Here is a 21,840-nt window from a genome sequence, read left to right on the forward strand (position 1 = left end):
TAATAGGTATTAGTTGCAACACAAATATGAAAAGTTAGGCAGCATCAGCTACGACAGCAAACAGCAAAGGCACAAACAAATAGTGTAGTGGCGTTTAGCGAGTACATATTTCTAATGTGACTTTGTGGTGCAAGCATCAGCTCCATACTTCAGTTTTAACAGTGTGTTTCAGAGTGAAGTATGTTTGTAGGCACGTGTGCGACAACAGTAGAAAAATAACAAGAATATGTGGCGACAAAGTGGATGGGTTTCCTTACCCAGCCTGCCCCTGCGGACCATGTCGGGCGACACCGGGCGAAGTTTCCTCTCGGATTTGATCTCCTCCAGGATCCGCTCGTGAAGCGTTGGAGGAAGCTGAGTCTGTGGCTTCAGCTTACGAGCTGACACCTAGCACAGGTTAATTACGGGGGGACAGGGAGAGAGGATGGACACTGACGAATAGGGTTGTAGCATGCTGTCCTGCTCCTCTCTGTTTCTAAATCTGTTCACCTGATTTACTTAGAGATGAAGCTGTAAAACCTGCTGCAAGATTTATATCGACAGAGAACTGATGAACTCAGCAGTTCTCTGAATTTACAGTGCACTATCTGAAAGGATCTTCTTTTTTTTTTTTGCCAAGACAAAGTCATAGACCTCAAACTAAAGAGTATATGATACAACTGACAATGGCTCACAATCAAATTCTGCCTTGCTTCAAGGCGTGACAAGCTTACAAATGCAGGGTATCGCTGTTCTGTCAGAATGTTTATTGAACTTCAGCTGCAAAAAGACAAGGACGTTTGCAGTGTTTTAAGTCCATAATATTTATTTGCACTCACGGGATTGAGCGGCGGTCTGGACCTGATAAACTCAAGGATAACTTCATGAGCACTTTTCTTTAACCTTGGTGGGATATCTCCATTGACCTGAAGCGAGAGAACAAATTAAAAACAAAAAAATAATAATTAAATCAGAAATCCAGTTTGTTCATTTATTTATTGGAGAAACAAGGAAGGTCTAAGATGACACCAGGTATGTTATAACAGTATTGGGCAAGCTGTTTGATTTTATTCATCATACTTATTGCACACTGAACTTGTACTTGGACCCTTTTCAGCGTGTTCGCGTCAAATAGCATTTAGTTACCATGGAACCCATGTGGCTGTGATTAATCCAGAGCGACTTGCCATGGCGCTCTTTTACATGATGTTTCGTGGGACTACTGCAGCATCAAAAGTGCCAAACTAAATGCTTGTACACACGTTCCATCACCAGTAAGAAACCACTAAAAATATACACCTGAAACAAACCTCAGCTTTTTAATTTTTTAATCAAACTTGCTTTCCAAGCATGCACCATTACTACCTGATTCTAATCTTCCCACTGAACTGGTTATCATATGCAACCTGCTGCGATACATTTTCCGGACACTGACCATGACTTTGCGCAGTTTGTAGCGTTTGGACCTGATGTCGTCCATGAGCATCTCGTAGGGCGTGAGCTGGTACTCGATGGGCAGGGGGTTGTACTGACGCTCCTGCACCTTCTTTAGCTTGACTCCGTCACGAAGGTCCCTCATCACCTGAACCCAAAATCGAGCCTGATGGAAGAAGCGCAGGGTGAACACGGGAACAGGACCACAATGTAGAAGCAGAAAATACCACAACCCTGTCAGTATGAATCATTATTCCATTTTGGAAGCTAACTTCTGCCTATTACTGCCTTTACTGCCTATTTTGAGTGGTACATGCATTCATATAGTTTTTTCTTTTATGTGAACATGCACTTATGTAGGATCTCTGTCATTGAAGGGGACAGATTTACCCCTGTACCCCTTGTAGTCTCTTTTATAAGGCAAAATGAGGAGATGAGGCTGGAGGCCACGTACCCAGTCAGCATTCTGTAGCTCGTTCAGGTCTCGGGAAGAATCCTCCGATGTCTGCTCCATCTTACGGAGGTTCTGGCGGAACGGAAGAACAAAACATAGAGGAAATCAGAAAAACAGCATGAAGAAGATGTCGAGAAGAAAACACTGAAAAATGTCGACAAACCAAGTCACATCTCTGTCTCTAGTTTGGACTGACATTGTATTAGCCTTGTTGAAGAGAATGACATTACTTTGACTCTGGAGACACGATTCAGTCAGAAGGTTTTAACCTGTGATGCAACTTCCAGTCACAATCATCATAAAACTATGTATCTTCAAAATCACAGCAGCATAAAAATTGTTTAAAAACATACAGACATGGGACAAAGTTCATGATTTGTTCAAAAATGTCACAAAGGTGCTTGAACAAGACAGGAGTCTTTAAACAAAGTGCTGCAAATGTGCTCATTCATACAGTGCAGTCAGGAAAGATGGATGACTCAGAGAGAGATGTGATAGCTCAAATGTTGACACTGAATTATAGGAACAAAAATAAATAATGAAAAATGTTGCATGTTTAAATAAATAAGTTTCTACCGTGTAAATCACTGCTAATATTTATTGTGAGGATTCATTAACAGCAATATGATGTAACAACAGGAAAGTGGAAAGAGGGAAAGTGAGATGCAGAGAGGATGCAACCACATGCAGCAGAAAGTACATGAGTATTTTAAAGTGGCGGGCAGACAGAAAATGTGTTCCCGCCGGTTAATATTTGTGGTAAGACCGTTCTCGTCACGTCACGGCAGAGGAATGTTCGATAAGACTGTCACGGGACTCTGCCCATCTGACTGTGGAGTTAAAACCCTCAAGCCACAAGGAATCATCCAGCCAGGGAACAGCTGTCTCAATTGACGTGTTGCATAATACCACTCACAACACAATGCATTTTGTTGCGTCATAAGTCAGCATGCCTGCAGTGTATACGTATAGTGTTTCTGTGTCACAAAGTAGAAGCTGTAGTGCCTAATGATTTGTGACAGCCCAGTAAATTAAAACACTGCTAATCTAGCCTGTAAATGGCATAAAGAGATCTTTTAAACTCCATTATCTCATTAGGGGGAGCAGCCCGACTCCAGATCGCATTAAAGCCACATATTTCCATTTCAAAAGCTTGACTGAGTAGTATTATCTGCACAAACTGAATTTTATTAAACCGCGCAAAGTGACCCTCAAATGGACAGGACCAGTGTTCTTGCTGCTGTAAAGCCGCATAAATAATGAGGGTAATTTCCACTTGCATGTGCAGCCTCGGTCGTTCTGCTGTCTGTCTGTTCATTTAATTCATTTTCTCTGTCAACAGCCGACAAGAGGCACTTATCCGTGAGCAAACAGGAGCCACGGTTGTTGTCGTCTGTGATTCGCTAGTAATTCAGCTGTTTTTCTGTGAATTTCCAGCAGCGGGAGGCGTCTTTGTAAATAGACAAAGGAAGTCTTTGGCAGCGATGGCTGGTTAACGATGGATGGATGAAGATGAATCCTCTGTGGGACAGCTCTATCAAAGAGAGGGAGACTCTGGGGTGTCACATGCACACATGCAGTGGACACACAAAACACACACACAGGCAGAATGTCACAACAACATGAAAGAGAAACATGAAAGACACGCAACACATAGCAAAAAGATTCAGAGACAGACACGTCCTTCTCACACTCTATAAATGCATCCATGTGGGCATGAATATGTAAGACGATTAAAAATGTTCACTGATTTTCGTTGCAAGTGATATGCAAGTGCGAAGTTTGTTTCACAACAATTGTTTTTGTGTCACTGTAAAAATTGAAAAAGATTAGCACCAACTAGCAGCTCTCTGAGACTGTGCATTAGCTAAATGCTAAATGCCTTGTTCCTGTCATGAAGGGATGGACTGGAAACATTCCCATGTTGATGACGTGAGTGTTCAATGTTATTGCACAATTCAAGATGGCCGCCGCCAGTTCTCAGCTTATTACTCTTTACAGCTGTCTTACAACTTTCGTTTTAGCCACAAAAAAACTATAAGCTAGCTAGCACTAAGAAGACCCAAGTAGCACTAACAAAATAAAAAAAACAAATACTAAATACATTTCTCAGCTAAACCACTATTACTACTTTACTATTGTATTAAAATTCAGCATTTAAAGGTTAGCTTAACATGAGACACGATTGCTTGCTACTGCTCTGTACTTTAAGGCTTTGAAAAACCTGACTTTTCTCATTATAATTACAACTTGGATGTAGATTTGCACAGATATTTGCATGTGGGAAAGTATCATTGTAAAGTCAACATACTTACATGCTCAACAACAAAGCTAAGACGAGGTTTAGCAGGTTCTATCGTCATCTTAATTTAGTTGGCACGTCTAATTAGCACCAAACACAGCTTAGTTTTGCAGTTATTTGATATTCCTGACTTTCTATAGTATCATCTACATATTGCACAATACATTCGTGCTTATGATTTATGAAGTGCTTTCAAACACTACAATTACTACAGTAAACTTTGCTATTTCTAAACTTGCTTTTTCAGCCTTCTGTGCCCTGCAATATGAGTCGTTTCTCTCCTACCAGCGAGTTATGTAACCAACCAAATCCCCTCTATTCACTCAGATGCATTACACACACTAAAAGGGCAGCAGCAGTAGTGCATAGCAGGACACACACACACTCCTCAAGGAAAATGTTCCAACCCACAGCTGGGCTCCAAAACGCTCCTAAGGGGAAAGCAAAGTCCAAAATGACTCCAGCGCTTAATGAATGGGTAGAAGAATATAAATTAGAGAGCCTGTGCAGGCAACAAGGCATGGCTTTGTGTTTAAAGGAACAGAGAGACGAGTCAATAATGCACCAGGTTAAGGAGTCACATTATCAGCTCATATTCATACCTCCCACCTTTTCATCAAGTACACAGCGTTGCATTGTGATCGTGCAAAACTCCTAATCAGCTGCCACCCCTCTGCTTACGTACTCACACATGACCTACAGCAGGCTCCGAACCTATAACACACTCAAGGGGAGCACTAATCCTGAGTGGCATGAATAGAAGTCGTAAAAAAATATAATGCCACAGACAGCAACTACAACCAGGTACTGTCTACAGGTATTGTCATCTGTGTCTGACTTTCACAGTGGTCCACTTTAACCTGTCTGGCAGTAGGGTGCAAGGGCATGGCATGTCATCCAGACGTTGCACGGCCCCCTCAGACTGTGAGGACATTACAACACTGGTAACGAAGACTGCTGCTGATGGCTAGGGTTTTGTCCTTCCTTTCATGTGGAAACTGTAGATATTCCAGGTTAGAAAATCTCACTCAAACCATTAGGCTACCCTACCTCCATAAATATAATGCATACATATTTTCCGACCTCAAACCATGCCCTAAATTCACACTATATTAAGGTCACCGTTCTTGTGTGCGTTATGTCACAGCGTGAGTTATATAGGATGTGCACTCATACGTTCCATTCATTTCTTTACCCACAGCCATTACCACGGATGCCTTTCTGCATCAGTTGACTGCCTCCTTCGCCTGATAACCTCAGTCTGGCTGCTGTCTTCGAGCGTTTGTCTGTCTCTCTGCCGTGTCCATGCCTATTACATGCTCAAATCCTGCATAACTGATGGCTTATTACCCAGACAGGAAAGATGGCTCATTTAAATATGGTGTCTTGTGTGGCTGCTCGCTTCACAACCTTTGAATATTCTTGCAAAAAATGACAATGAGCATTTAAAATACTGATCCCAGAGAGAGTGATAGCCATGCTGGTTAGTCGGGTGTGTGGAGAACATAAGGTTACTGGGTTAAATCTACTAAGTGATGTCTCGCAGTGTCTTTTATAGGCAATGTGAAAGCCAGTGATCATCCTTTACCCTTTCATTAGAGGTAGGACGTTTAAGACTGCTTTGATAAAGCAAGAGTTTATGTATTCACCATGCTCACAAAACAAGTCCCCATTCCAGCTGCATAATGTGTAACCACAACACATCTAATGTCACGTTAAATGTTTTATGAGCTCTCAGCTGCGACAATGGTGATAAGAACAAACCTCTTTGGCACTCTTGATCTTCTCCAGGAACGTGCGTAGCTCCCTGGTTTCTGTGTAGAGAGCCCGACACACTGCCTGGTAGTGACTGGGTGCATCTGACAGACTGGGAAGATGAGCTGTGCACAGCTACAAAGGAGAGAGCGATGCATAAACAGTTTACACCGATGGATTTATCATTAACAGAAAATGTTTACATGTGTAAAATCGTTAAAGCTTAAAATGTCTACAGGAAGTTTCAGGGTTTTAGACTGGAAACTTTTTATGTCTATTTTAATAGCTATCAAACTGCTGCAATTGACATGATATAGCACACTGATAAATTTCAGTTAACACATCTAGCTGTATGTTATCTAAGTTTTAAATGTCAAACTGACTGAAGGGAACTCTCCAACTTTGCACAAAACCCTCAAAACATTTTTAAACAACTGTAATAGACCGATGAACACAATTCGCAAGACAGCTCTGCCTGAGGTCAGCCACACTGCTGTTACACACACACGCACTGTGATAACAGAATACGTCCTTGTTTCTCTCAGAGGAACAGAAGGTACCTTAGGGCAATGCTTGGCATGCTCTTGGCATCCATTTGTCCAGAATGCACAAATTTCACTAAACGCAGAATATACCAGACAACCGTCTCTTGATAAACTTTGGCCTGAACACATCCTGCCACAAGTGTGGGAATGGCAGAAAATGATGAAATAAGTGTGGCTCTAGATCAAAAAGCATTAAACACTGTCGTCCAGTACAGTAGGACAAAAGGTAAACTGAGGGGGGTGAATGGCCTGACAGGACACGTACAGAGAATTTAAACCGACAGCTAGCTAGCCACCAGTCCAGCCATTATGTAAACAGTGGGAGGTAATGTGAGGACTGACACAGTGACTCTGTGCTCCAGTGGACAAAAGAGATGCACAGCTCCCAGCAAGGATGAGTCAGTCTGGCAGCCTGACTGCACGGTGGTTGTAATCTCTCTGTTCAGGGCCGTGTTTAACTTTTTTAATTTTAATTTTTCCCATTTTCTTGAACAGATACCCTCTCTGATTTAATCTGTTCCTGGAATCCCTCCTCAAGAACTCTACATCCATTTTAGCTTACTGTCTAAAGCATTAAAATGCTTAGATGTCCTGGGTTTCCAGTGCATCATGTGCCTTGTTTTTGTTCTCTCTTTCCCTGCACTCTCTCTCCCTCTGTCACTCTGGTCAGGCTCACCTGGGCAGGAAAGTGGCGGGACCACCGGAGCCAGCTGCGGCCAAATCATCTCGACTGTCTGCATGCGAGGCCTTCACCTCATTTGAATGTTAAACGTTTGACTTAAACTGGCAAAGGAATAAATGTTGATGGTGGAATTGGTACTTCTACTTACAGTAAGTTAGCAATTCACTCAACTGTGGTCTTGGTCAACCAAACAATAACCGAAACAGCGAGCTAAGAGATGCTAAATTGCACTGTGCAGAGCCGAGAGTTGGGTTCGACAGCTTTCACTTGCAGGTTTAACTTTGGAGTCTTAGTTTGAAGTCCACCAGCAAATAGGAAGTGATAAACAGCCACCCATGTCTTAACAAATACGGAAAAGACCTACCTTGAGGATATCTCTGTAGCCGTGAACACTGGTGAGGTTATCGGGGTCGTCATCCGCATCGTCCTCTTCCTCTGTGGCCTCGTAGCCTTCGTCGGGACAGTCCCCCTCGGCTTCGGCCATGTTGGTCATGAGGTCGATGAGCTGCTCGAGAGGAGGACTAAGCTCCCTCTCCTCATTCTCCTTAAGCCCGTAGTCCAGAGCCTTGTAGATCATTATTCCCAGAGATTCAATCACCTACAAAAGCACAGGAGACAAACCCACAAGCTTTTTAACTGTGAACATTACTGCTGCCATCCTTAGATCTAACAATGTGATTAACTTACAATGCTCACATGCTGAATATGATGTGATTGAAATCCATAAAAAGGTGATAAAAATATACATAAAATATATTATTAACTGAATATGCACAATTAGTCTTGCTTTGCACATTGTTCAGTTGTTCATCTGCCATATGAGCAAAGTAAATATGGATTTGTGCCTGATGCCGTGATCCTCTTTTGTGAGCCAGGTCTGAGCTGAACATCTGTAAGAGGGAGACCACATGACTCTTTCCAGAGAGAGCTGAGCCCGTCATAAATAAATATGTACGTATGCGCTGGCCTTTGACAGGCCGACCCTGTGAGGAGATTAATCACTTGATCTTGTGACTCTCTGATGCATGAAGACCATTGCATCATACATCGATCAGCCACAACATTAAAACCACTGACAGGAGAAGTGGATAACATTGATCATCTTGTGACAATACAGTGTTCTGCTGGGAAACTTTAGGACCTGGCATTTGTATGGATGTTACTTAGACATGTAGCACCCACCTAGACCAGACCAGGCACCCCCACCCCATAGCAGTGACACTCCCTGATGGCAGCACCCATCCTCAGCAGGATGGGAACAGCACAAGCTGTCTAAGAGAATTTCAGCTTAACACCCCATATCACTCGTGTAGTGTAGTCGATGTCTCTGCTGTTTCTTATTTAGAGCACCATTAGCATTCATACGAAGTTGACTCGTTAAGGCTGAAATCACCTGCTCTAGCTGGAAACAGACCTTATGAGATCAGCAATAGTGAACTAAAACCAGAGCAGTGGGCTGAAAGACAGTTTTACATCTTCCATATAGCTCATTTAAACTGTCTTCTTGCCACTCTGTAACTCACCACCGGGCTCATCTAATGTAATACACAGATTAATGTAGATGTTTTGACATTTGAAATGCGCAAATATATTTGATAGCATAAAAATAAAATGTAAACAAAACATAAATAGAAACGTGGATCACGCATATTTTCTCACTGATTAGTCAGTGCTACTGTCTAAGACCATTATGCAGATGTGGAACCGTAATAATTAGATAATTACTGCATCTAAAGAACAGATACAACTTTATTTTACAACTAATGACACATTTTTGAAACCATAAAAGTCAAAATATGCCACTTGTTCACAAATGAATAGTACAACTTAGTACGCCAGACGTGGTTGCACTCATAAACATAAAAATATTCACTAAAACAAACATAATATTTTCCTATTCCAGAGGCTGATGCGTGTAGATCAAGAGATGGTGCGCATGAGTAGAGCGTTCAGTATGCCCTGGAACTGGAAAGTCACGGTGGATAAATCTGGCTCTGCCAGGGCCAAAACAAAAGACAAGAGTGGGAAATCACGGAGGGGATTATTCTGCAGCACTGAGCACTGAGAGGGGGTAAGGCAGCATATAAACAACTGAGAGAAAAGACACTGTGAGAAAGAGGGAACAACACTGAATGAGAGGCTGGGTGAAGGAAATAAGGAGCAATACACACATCAGCGATATAAATATATCAGGAGACAGGAATATGAAGCGGTGAGTGATATGATGGGTGAATCAGAGAGGTCAAGGAGGGTGGAGAAAGGTGAGACTTCAGGAGAAAGAGGATAATAAAGAGTGTGTTTGTGTGTGTGCAGACGTAGAGATCAAGGGCAATCAGTGGACGTTTATGGAGGGAGGGGAGGAGTCATATGAGAAGATCTGTCCTCCTCTCCCCCCATCGGTGTGTAAGAGCTGACCTCCTCGGGGGGAAATGACTGAATGCGACCTCTTTGTCTGCGCTCCACCCAGATCCACACCAGCTGATATATGACACTATGCACACAAGCACACACACACACACACACACACACACACATATATATATCCTCCTCCAGGGACCCGGACCAACCCCCCGACTATCACTGAGAATTTCTCCTCAGCAGACAGCAGCAGCATGTTGTAGACAATGTGACATATCTGGATTGTGCTGCCCTGCACTGTAGTGAATAGTTGTATATCTCAAGGATTTTCAGGTTCCTGTTTCGTATCTAAGATTGGTTATCTGAAAACCATGCCTTTAAGAATTCAGACATGAAAAAAAATGCCTGCAACTCAAAGAACCACTCTCAGTATTTTACTGCACAGGTTAAAGGCCAATTTTGAAATATACTATTGGCCATTCACTTCTTTTAAATAATTTATGATTCTGCCATTGTCAGCTGGCATTTACATGTTTAAATAGCCAACATTCATTTACAAATTTTAAGATTATATTTCTCTGTGATTATTGTTTCTTTCATATTTGGGTATTTTTGCTTTTCATTTTATTTCACGTGCAACTGGAAGTACTGTTCATCCATGTTTGGTGTGATCCAATATATGTGAACCACAGCTGTACTGAAAACTGTGCACCATGCTATAATTTTAATGAGTGAATGAGTTACGGCCGTTATTCGTATTTAAAAGAGACTTATGGAGTCTGTTCTTACACATTCTTTACAAATAATTGATTGGAAACTGAAATTAACAGCGAGTAAACAGCGAGGTTACAGCATGGCTGGTTCCTCCGACTGGTTCCCAGGCTTCCAGGCGACCAAGCGGAATGATGGGCTGGATGGGAGGAAGGGGTGGAGGTAAGAAAAAAAAAAGAAGGAAAAGAGAAAGAAAGTTGGACCGGGATGAAGGTGTCAACCGAAGGAGATTTGCCGGTGTATAGAACAGCAGCAACAGCAGACATTGTCCCAGAAGAGAGCTACATCAAACAGCTTGGCTTAAATTTCAGAATTCCTCTCACGGAGAGAAGGCGAGTTAGCCAGAGGAGCAAAATAAAAAGTGTTGTGACGCACAGGGTAATGTGGTAAGGCTTTTCTCGGACACTGCTGATCTTACTGCACTTAAAGTGGAAGTTGCAGTTGACAAAGCTGTTATTGTACTCAGTCAAATGCATATTAAAGATAAGCAAAAGCCTTATCAGGGTTTGGTGCAGAGCAATAAATAACAGTATTGTCAGCATAGAAAATGAAAGTGTGGAATATTCTGTCTGAGCCAAATCGTATATAATGTAAATGACTGTACGCCCAGTTTTACTAATTTCATCCTTATTTAGCAATTATATAATTTCTCATGTTATTCCAATTGCCCTTATTAAATCAACGAACACTAAAATTGTGACCGTAGCGGATGTGCTGCCACATCTGCGAATATATATTCCTCAGCTACACACACTTAGGGCTCTTCTCTCCAATAAAAAGCAGATATATAATGAAGCTACAGGTGTGCTATTTGCCCAGAGAAACCATGCAGGTTTCTATATAACAAGCTGGGTTCATTCACAAAGGGAGGGAGACCTGAATTTCATGTCCATGTATCTGATTCTGTCCGAGTCAAGATTGAGTTTCACTACACTGTCACAAATAGACCATGAGAAGAACATGGTCTCGGGTATAAGGACAGAAGATCCAACAGGATGTGAACTGACAGAGGATCATGTTGACAAGAATACATGTAACATCTAGCTTTTGCCCTAGTTATAATCCAGTATGTTACACGTGATGTAACCGAGCCTCCCGAGTGAATAACATCATGCATCAATGCAAACGCTAAGCAACACCGTGCAATGATAACTGCCTCAAACTGTTTAGACGATATCCTGCGTCTTTGACATTAATCTTGTAAGGAAACTCATTTTCCTTACAAGATTAACGCCACCCTTGTGTCTGCAAGTAAATGTGACGCTACAACCAACAGATGGTTAGCTTAAAGCCTTGCCAGCATTTAAAGAGATTGACTCGTCAACAATTGTGGATATGCTGGGCTCTGGTTGCCTAGGAACCCCTCTTCTATATTTCCCTACCCCAACGTTCGAGTGAGACAAACAGAGCGACGCAGCCGCTCCATCTGTGTTCACCCAACGCTACAAGCCCCCAGTCAGTTTTGGCCACCAAAGTCCCCATGACTTTGGTGGTGGGAGCCAAAGTTTCCTTTGAGATCTTGATACAGCTCTTAAAAGACCATCTCCATCTAGCCTGATGTGGCCAGACTCAATTCTCATTTGAATATGAGTCTGGGTAACACGCCATTTGGATTTCATCAGGGGTGTATTTAAACCGATACAAAGGAAAATACCTCTGTAATCAAGTGGATACTTCTACAATCAATCACTGCTATTTTGCTGTAAACACATTCTCTCCACATGGCTCAGATGATGTGGGCAACTACATCCTGTTACTCTTCTCTCCATCATCAATGATTTGACTGGTCCTGTGGGACTTTGCCAGGGCATAACCAGTCCCAAACGGAGGGGCTCCAGACCAAAGTTTCACCTCAAAAATTTGGAGGGTGGTGGAAGTCGGTTTCAGTCGGCTTCCAGGCTGACAATGGATTTCAGCGCACATGAGGCATTCCAGCTTTGTAATATGTTATAAATTGAGTGAAATTTAGGGAAATGACGATAGACTAAGGAGGACCACACATGTTCAGGAGACTGGCGGCAAAGATGGCAACGAGACATCGGCTGTTGGAGACTGTGCATCACATTTTTCCTAGATGTGTGGGTTTGTGTGGCCAAACACCGGTGCCAACTAAACAGTCAGAAATGTATTAGATCGACTCTCAGTGTACCAAAGCCCTTCATTCATCACAGCCAGCTAAGCGGCAAAGAAATGCCATAATTAACCTGGTAAACCGGGTTCGAATTAAAGGATTGTGGAAACAATGTGGGGGTTTGAAACATTTAGATTTCCTCATTAGTGGATCCAGGAAAATCAGGAATTGAGCAACGTGGAGTTAAAAGAAACTGAAACAAATGAATAACCTTATGATGACAACTATCTTATATCAGATCTGACCATAACAGATGGTCTCTAGGATTAGAACCAGTTCATTTGGTGTCATTTATTTTTATTTTTCACAAAGCCATCCTGGGTTTTTAAATGTGACTCTCATGAGAGCTTCTCTCCTCAATTGCTCCTCGAAATAAAAAAAGTTCCATCGGTCAAGCTTCTCTTTAATTGTTAATCAAATAACTGAAAATGATGAAATACTACAAAGGGATGTCTTGAAGACTTGATTGCTCAATTTTAGCCACATGATGCAGAAATGTGTGCTGCTGTACTTACAGGTAAGACTTACAGGCTAAATGCTTGCGTTAGCATGCAGTTACAATGTTAGCATGGCGCATGTTAAGTACGTGTAATGCTTACCATGTTCACCCTCACTTAACCTAGCCTGCTAACCACTGCTAATTAGCATAACACACAGAGTGCAGTGGAGACTAAGGAGAATGCCATTAGTCGGGGTTCACAAAATTCAGAAAGATGCATCACCTGAGGACCATGGACGTCTCTGCACAGTTTCATGGCCACGTATCTAATATTCTTTGAGTCTGGGTGGTAGCATTAGCCTGACAGACGAAACTGTAGGTTGGTGATGTCTGGACACACAAACATCCGATCAGCTCACTTTCAAATATGTGTGTGCAGACAATCTGTCCTGGAGATCTGAGTTGAGAAATGCATTTTTTTTTTTTTTTTTTTTTTTTTATTTAACGAGCAAAGCTTCCTACATCTACTAATATAACTGAACACATTAGTTGGAAGTTGGACGCAAAGGACTGACTTCATAATGAAGACAGTTGGATACTTGATACAGCTGTCTGTGTAAAAATATTCTCATTATGATAAGGTGTGATACACAAGCATATGTTATTGCCCCTCAAGCAAACAAATGCTTTCTCAGATTCTTATGTCTGACTGTCCTGCTGTGACCTCTCACTGTCAATGAACTTTAAATGGCTTTTTCTGGAAGATCTGGAGTTTACATAACCTCACATACAGAACAGAGAGAATCTTCAACCAAAACACCTTCTTACATCAAAAAATGTTTGCCATTTGTCTTAACCTCTTCTTTCTTGTGCATGCACAAGCCCTCTGTGGAGCGTAAAAGCAAATGAACGCTACACCAGCGGAGAAAAAACTCCTGCCTGAATTTTCTGTCACCTTAAACACTGAATGTGGTGTTAAACCCTAATCCCTTCCCAGACTTTAGGGACGTTAAGACAGAAGAGGGCACGCACGGTTAAACATCTGACAGAGGGGAATGTGATGAAGCATAATCCACAAATGTCGGAGGCATCACGGGACCAGGCGAGTCTACGGGGGTCATCGACCAACTCCTCACTAAAATCAACACGCAGAGCTGAGTGACTGGATACAAAATTCCTGATGAGTTTTTTTCCAGTAAACTTAACCACATGATTCCCGCACAAAGAAACGTTACGCTGCAGCATGCTGCGCTGATGAACCCGGTTCATTGGCTATGAAAAAAACAGCATCACCTGACATTCACAGCCACATCATTTGCAAGAGTTCTCTGTAATGTGTGTCAGCTATGACTACACATGTGTCCCTGTTCATCCAGCTTTGGGCTAATTCCACAAACTGTATGCTAGCAGAACGCATTTGATGCTGTTAAGCGTCGAGCAACTCCACTGACTGGCTCGTAGTTTTATCAGTTTTGCCATTCTGCCACACACTGTACTGTGAGAACTCATTTTCTGGTGCAAAGCTGCTTAGCAGGGATTTGTCTATACTGTTTCACACTCACTGCTTCTACAGTGGACTGTATGTGTATGTGCATGACTTACAGACTGACTGCCCATCCTTTAATGCAACTCAACTGCAGTCCAAAACACCCCCCTATTCAAAAGAAATACAGCACACTGCCTCTAATGTGCCGCATGACCCAAAGAAACTTCCAGAACAAGTACATTTATCAGCAAATATTCTTAAAGCATCTGCTAACTGAGTGACGTCCAAGAGCTCTCTTTAAGGAAAACAATTTTTTCGGTCTACAGTAAAACAGTAAAACACTCAAAAACCCCCACCATATTGTATCTTCTCACAAGCTATGCTCACATATCATTAACAGCTGCTGATGCAGGGACACCGTGTAGCGTGGAGGAGGGACAATTTTACAAAGCACTTTAATTAAGTCTGAAACAAACAGGAGGTCTTGCTGCGTGATATTTCCAACCAGTCAATCAGCGAAGCCAGCTGGGAGCTGTGGATTTGAACGAGGAACTGACCGGGTAAAGGAAGCAGTCCTCCACACTGGCTACTCATGTGGTAAACATATATATATGTATACCCGATCCATATTTAAAGTCTAGAAATATCTGTTCTTTTCAGTGGTTGCTGCATCAAAGCTGAAATTAGTTCAACTTGGCACCTGCCTGCTTTGCATTGATAAAGGTTTTTTCACCATACTCAATTCTTATCAAACATTTAAGTTTCATTATGGGCGTGTTTCAATGGTTACAGAGCAAATATGTCTCTGCATGCAACTGGATAGTCCCACAACCAATCAGAGCCATTTTGTTGTAATTAAACTCCATGATGACTTGCACGACTATGCCGCTCTTACTCTTCTGTCCATCACATATCACACGGAGCAGTTCCAGACCACAACGTTCCACCACAAAACAAAAAAGTGGACTGGGTAAATTGGTCTGGCTTCCAGGCTTATTTTTCTTCTTCTTTCTTTTTTTTTCAGCCCTAATGGCTTCTAGAGGATGATGGTTGCCTAGCCGATGGGTTGTCACCACTTATGTCTGATGCTGTGGCTTGGGTAGCATTTTCTGTACACAACTTCTCATGTCATGTGCTGCCTTCAAATGTAACTTGTCAGCTGCTGGTTACGACAGTGGGAAAACATGTGCACAACTCCTCTTAAGAGGCTGTGAATACCTCAAGAGGTGGGCCGGTTAATTGCGACTTTCTCATGAACACAGTAAACACGATCCCAAGCGAAGGCAGCATATGTTCCCCACGTACCAGATAAGTTAAGCAAGGCTAACTGTCTAGTTTCCTCATCAGACTCTTTGAAAGAAAGCGAGTATTTTGTAGTATTTAAGAAAGGTTTAAAAAAAATCTCATACTATGTTGGTTTAAAAAATGGCAGCCCGTGTGTGAGTCCTTGTTTGCTTACATCAAAAGATTTTTCCGAGATGCTACTGCTGCTGCTGCTGCATCCCACAAACTCTGCATCAACATTTTGCATCGCATTTCTCGCCAGTAGCTAATGCAAGACTTCAGAGAAAATCTAATCTTTGTATTGAAGACGCCAATATTGGAAGTGGACGTCGACACAACGACACCAACAAAAACACAACACATCAGGTTCGTATTGTCCATGTTGTTGTCTTAAAAACACATGGAAACAAGAGAGTCTGAAAAACAATTATTGACTGGTACTTGTTGTGCTGCTCTGCGTTTTTTTGCTTTTTTTTCTCTTTCATTCCAACCTGTTTCGTTTATTAAAGGCATTAGTTTAAGCAGCAGGCGAGCCACGGCAGCTGTATCGCAGACATCGGGATTAACACATCACACGCCCATGGTTTATGAGAGTTTTAACCACAGCGCTATCTGACACTGTTTCCACTTGAAATAATCCCGCTGGCTGCCCACTGACTAATCTGAATGCTATCTGTGTTGATGCGATGGGCAGTCCACTCTTACCGTAACTAGCTAATGTAATTAACTGCGGAGGGTAAATATTTAAAGAGGAAGTCATTGTGGTTAAGCCGGCCGTTATATCTCCAGCCACGTAAATACCTCGCTAATTGACTGATTGGCTCCTTTCCATAAAACACATATAAGCATGTATATCAGCTCCTGCAATGCTCTCCTATTTCATCTCTCACTCACAGCACATTTCATGTAATATTGTTCAAATCTCTGTAAGCATTGGAGGACGAAATAAAGTCACTAGTACAGGATCATAGTGGAGTTACTCACCTCTGTTGTTGTGCAAGGGCTGTATTTACCTGCAGAGAAACAAGAAAGACGTGTTACAGTAACCTGAGCAAGAAGCTTGCACACACACAACATACTGTTGCTACTGCATGTATGACTATAACAGCTTGAAGCGCATTATTGATCTGATGACATGTCTCAGGACCTACTGCTGAATGAGTCAATAAATTTCAGATGATATGTCACTGAAACTAAACGCAAGAAGCAGTAAGAACAGTGATGATTGAGGACTCTGTTTAAACAATTATGGATTTAACAACCTGCAGGCTAAAGATGTATTATGGTTTTGACCCAGATAAACTAATTTGCAACAAAACAGGTCAACTCAACCAAAAGACCAATCTGTTGTCGGTTTCGTTTATTAAATATTTTCCGACTCTTTGTGGAACACAACACTCCGAGCCCATTCATTCCTACTAGCATAGATGCTAGGTACATACAGTATATATATACGAAAGTTTTTGTACATGGGCAGCACAGTGGTTGGCACTGATGCCTCATAGCGAGAAGGTCCCGGATTCAAATCCATGGGCCGACTGGGGCCTTTCTGTGTGGCGTTTGCATGTTCTCCCTGTGTCTGCGTGGGTTTTCTCCAGGTACTCCAGCATCCTCCCACCGTCCAAAGACATGCTCGTTAGGTTCATTGGTGATTCTAAATTGGTCGTAGGTGTGAGTGTGAATGGTTGTCTGTCTCTCTGTGTTAGCCCTGCGATAGACTGGCGACCTGTCCAGGGTGTACCCCGCCTCTCACCCAATGATAGCTGGGAGTTACAGAAGATGAATGAATGAATGAATGTCCAAATAGAAAGAAATAGTTCTATTTCTATCCACGGATTCGTGCACATTTATGTTATTTCATTTACAACAAAATAGTGTATGGAAACCTTCGTCTTAAACTATACTCTGTGATCTAGTTCCCCTTGTAGCTTACTTTTCCGAGATTACATATTTGCTTTCTCATTAAACTACTTTCTGTGAAGGCCCTGTGTGCTCTAATTATTATCATGGAAACTAGAGCAGTTTTAATAAAAGCTCTGTTTCATTTCTAATTATCAGCTAAAGTAGCATGTGACTTGTGACGACAAAACTCTTCCCGAGAGGCCGCGTCGCATGAATGTGCTCCCTTCAAAAAGAAGACCCACTTCAACGTTTCTCCAGGCTACATCAGACCGGCTTCTCCTTTATGAACAAACAGCCTGCGAACAGATGACCCCCTTAACAAACGCCTGTTTTGTGTTGTAACACACAGTAATGCGGCACCCCGACAGCTCTGACGTCATCTCATGACCTCAACGTTCATCAGCAGATTTGCATGCCATGCTGCTGTAAGGTGACAATGTATGTGTGTTAGTGTGTGTTTGCGGGCACTAGGGTAAGCAGATAATCAAATGTGCCTTCTAAATGGTCCTAAAATCCTAAAAGAGGGTACCACCGTGACATTAAATCTATTCATTGCAGACAGGACCCAGAGACATTGACAAAGGTTCTTAGAAGGGTCCCACTTTCAGGATGGGTTCAGCTATAATACAAAGTGTCAGGTGCCCCAGATAAACTGCTGAGTTAAAGAATACTGCGTGGACATGACCGACAATACACTCCAGGCTATGTTCAGACCTTGCATTAACATCCGACTGATCACAAGTGGCCAGCTTTAAGTTATCTGTTGTCACACCTGGCATCAAAATGCATGTCCACATGCGTCCTCAGTCAGCACATGATCTAAGTTCCGCACTCATATAAATCTTGAAACAAACTATTAAGTCTAAGCACACTCAAGTACCCCGAAAACTTTCATGTGCACTGTAAATTTTACCGCTGCGCTGTATGAAGCAGTGACAGAAAAATCTCTAGTGCTGAAGGTAAATAAATGTGTAGGTCTCCCTAGTGCCTCCAAAACAGTTGGGATTCATCAGCGAATGGACATGGGCCTTCTGAGGGCCTTCCCACTGATACTTGATCAGTTTGGGATCTAGTTTTTGTGTGTGTGTCTGTGTCAGGCTGCATCCTGCTGGGGATGGCTGCTGCAATTAAGGAGAGTCATTGCTATGGGGTCGGGGTGCCTGGTCTGGTCTAGGTGGGTGCTACATATATAAGTAACATCCACATGAATGAATGCCAGGTCCAAAAGTTTCCCAACAAAACATTGTATTGTCACAAGATGGTCAATGTTATTTACTTCTCCTGTCAGTGATTTTAATGTTGTGGCTGATCGGTGTATAGTCCATCTTCTGCACGAGTCTATATCACCCAAGGAAATGTAAGACACTGACCTGTGCAACAAAATGTCTCTGTACAAACGAGACAAGATGTCTAGCAAACACAAATCCCAAAAAAACAAACAAAAATAAAAAATAAATTGTGAGACGTTACACAAGCAACTGAGGGGGGGGGACCTCGGACGCCCCTCTATAATGGTAGCGTCCATGCTGCTAAAAATAGTCCATTCATTCTAACCATATAGACATAGAGGCCACGATGAGCATCATCTTCACAGCTGTGCCTTTCAAATTACCTTTGTGTATTTGTATGCAGTGAGTTTGTTGAATCGGGGGGCCTCAGATCGACTCAGCAGTGTTGTGTAACGTGTGTGCACACATTGCAGAGGAGTTAAGAGCACGTCTCTCAGGCCCTCAGGTAGTCCATTACACAGAGACAGGCATATATAGGCATTTAGTCAGTCTGATCTTCAAACTGTGAGCAAATGTAATTACAGCGGATGATGGACACGCCAGGCCTGCCTCAGTCTGACGATACACACCATAACATGTTTTGTTTAAGTGGCCTATTTCGTTCAAAGCCACGAAATGAGTCAAGGCACGCATGACAAGGCATGTGTAATCTTTGCTTTGGTTTGAATCCTGGTTCATTGCTTATTTAAACTGTCACATCTTCTGCAACTCTGACCATAATGTACAATAATGTCAATATTAAAGCACTGCAAAATACCACAGACACACTAGAAAAGCCTTAAGGGACATTTTGAGAATATTGGAGTTATTTTACTCTTGACAGGACATCGCTGCCACACTGTCTCCTTTCTCTTACTTGGCTATTTTCAGCTCGGCAACACAAATGCAGCCAAACCAGCAGCAGGGGCCTTACCGTTCATTTTTATATATAATAAAAACACCAAATTATTCATGGGCTCCCAAATCACAGGTAGCAGGGTTCAGCAGGGGGTGAAGCTTCACTTCCTGTCTACCCTCTCCTATTCACACACACCACTAATCACATGCTTCAATCAGATGAGGCAGAATGAGCAAGCTGATCTGATATCAAGTGGCGAAAACGGGCTGAGAGGATCCTAATGAAAGATGAAACCACATGATGTGCAGACACGTGCCTTCGGTGAGGAGGAGGAAACAGGGGGTCTGTCATGGCATTCCTTTGTGTATCAGTGATCGGGTCATGTGCAATGGAGCCTGAACTATTGGATGTGTTTATCTTGCTGCGGATTATAGCCTTAAGTAATCCTGAGACGCACATTAAGCACCTGGTCAGGGGAAACATTCAAAAATATGTGGACTATATTTTATTTATAGGCAATATGGTTTCCTACCAGTATAATATTGCTATAAGTCCTTACACACATGCATTGCTGTGATTTCAAAAGCTATCTTGCATTACTGGGATGTATTTTTATTTACACAACATCATTATTTTTTAAAGGCAAGTGATGGCCCGGCCTAGATCTAAGAAGCTTACATAATATTTTACCTTCACAGCCCCGGTGCTCCACCTTCACAGACCCGTCTTTCTGTATCCTAACATCCCCCGGTCCGGATATCTTCTGCGGAGCCGCTACGGGTGATGCTCCGGTTGTGGCGGAGGCAGCGGAGCTCCTTCTGCTCCGGTGTTCCTTCGCCAGCGTCCTGCAGCACTGGTAACACACCGCCCATGCCTGCTCCTCGTTGATGGGCTGGCTGTAAAGCCTCAGGATCTCATCCAAGGACAGGTCCTTCGCTCCAGCTTCCTCCGGCGAATTCATCGTGTTGTGATGCTGCTGCTGCTGCTGCTCATCCCGGCGAGCCGCTGCAGCATCCGTCAGCCCTCCACTGTGGTCCCCGCCGCATCGCAGCTCGGCCATCCTTTCATTATCTCAGCGCGAGAGGCCCGATGACGAGAACAGGTCCAGGCCGACGTGTGAGAGGCAATCTGGAGGCATTGATGCTTCCCTCTTCCTCCAGCAAGCAGCAGTAGCAAGGAGCCCTAAACAGCGGGCTGGTGGTTGTGAACGCGTCCGCTCGATGTTCAGGTTTTGGTACCAACAGTCATAAGTAGCCTGGGTGTGTGTGTTTGTGTGATTGTAGCCTGCACGGTGTGTGTATATATGTGTGTGTATCCAAACCCAGCTTGCAAGCATACTCCTTGATCACATGATCTCTCTCTCTCTCTCTCTCTCTCTCTCTCTCTCTCTCTCTCTCTCTCTCTCTCTCTCTCACACACACACACACACACACATTGTGTTTCAGTCAGGAACAGTTCATCTAAATATTTCTCACTGGCATCAAGGCCAAAACAGTGAACATACACCGATCAGGCATAACATTATGACCACTGACTGGAGAAGTGAATAAGATTGATCATCTTGTGACAATACAATGTTCTGCTGGGAAACTTTTGGACCTGGCATTCGTGTTTATGTTTCTTATCCACCTAGACCAGACCAGGCACCCCCACCCTAGTATATACAGTCAATGCCCCAACCCCATAGCAATGACACTCCTTGATGGCAGCAGCCATCCCCAGCAGGGTGCAGCCTGACACAGGCACACACACAAAAACGGTTTATGAACAACTAAAAAAAAACATGAAGAACAGCACAAGGTGTTGACCTGGCCTTCAAATTCGCTAGATCCCAAACTGATCAAGTTTTGGTGGGATGATACACAGAGGCCCCTCCCCTCAACCCATAGGACCTTCTGTTGCCAGGCACCACAGGACACCATCAGAAGGCCCATGCCCATTCTCTGATGTGTCACAACTGTTTTGGAGGCACAAAGGAGACCTACACAATGCTAGGAAGATGGTCATAATGTTATGCCTGATTGGTGTATGTACACAAACAAGCATTTAAATCATGAGAGCAGCAGGCAGCCATGCTGGGTGTCTGGGGAGCAGTTTTTGGGGGTATAGGCTCTTGCTCAAGGAGTGTTGTATGGTTTTGCTACTATTATAAACATTACTTCTTCCACTATTGGGTGTGAATTTAGGCTTT

At 42.9% G+C, this 21,840-nt stretch overlaps 1 protein-coding gene across 1 annotated transcript in view; it reads right to left on the bottom strand.

Moving 5' to 3' along the window:
* LOC311497279 (protein spire homolog 1-like) overlaps positions 1-20,898 on the bottom strand; it is a 33,132-nt gene extending 12,234 nt beyond the window's left edge. Inside the window, exons 1-8 of the mRNA XM_084557521.1 lie at positions 20,340-20,898; positions 16,605-16,633; positions 7,516-7,749; positions 5,934-6,059; positions 1,868-1,939; positions 1,415-1,579; positions 819-905; positions 258-387 (exon numbers count right to left, since the gene is read on the bottom strand). Coding sequence (XP_084413647.1) covers positions 258-387; positions 819-905; positions 1,415-1,579; positions 1,868-1,939; positions 5,934-6,059; positions 7,516-7,749; positions 16,605-16,633; positions 20,340-20,709 — 1,213 coding nt within the window. The 5' untranslated portion in view covers positions 20,710-20,898. The remainder of the gene's footprint in view (positions 1-257; positions 388-818; positions 906-1,414; positions 1,580-1,867; positions 1,940-5,933; positions 6,060-7,515; positions 7,750-16,604; positions 16,634-20,339) is intronic.
* Between the last annotated feature and the right edge of the window lie 942 nt (positions 20,899-21,840).

The sequence above is a fragment of the Chelon labrosus genome (assembly GCF_963514085.1).
Source record: "Chelon labrosus genome assembly, chromosome: 12".
Classification (NCBI taxonomy): Eukaryota; Metazoa; Chordata; class Actinopteri; order Mugiliformes; family Mugilidae; genus Chelon; species Chelon labrosus.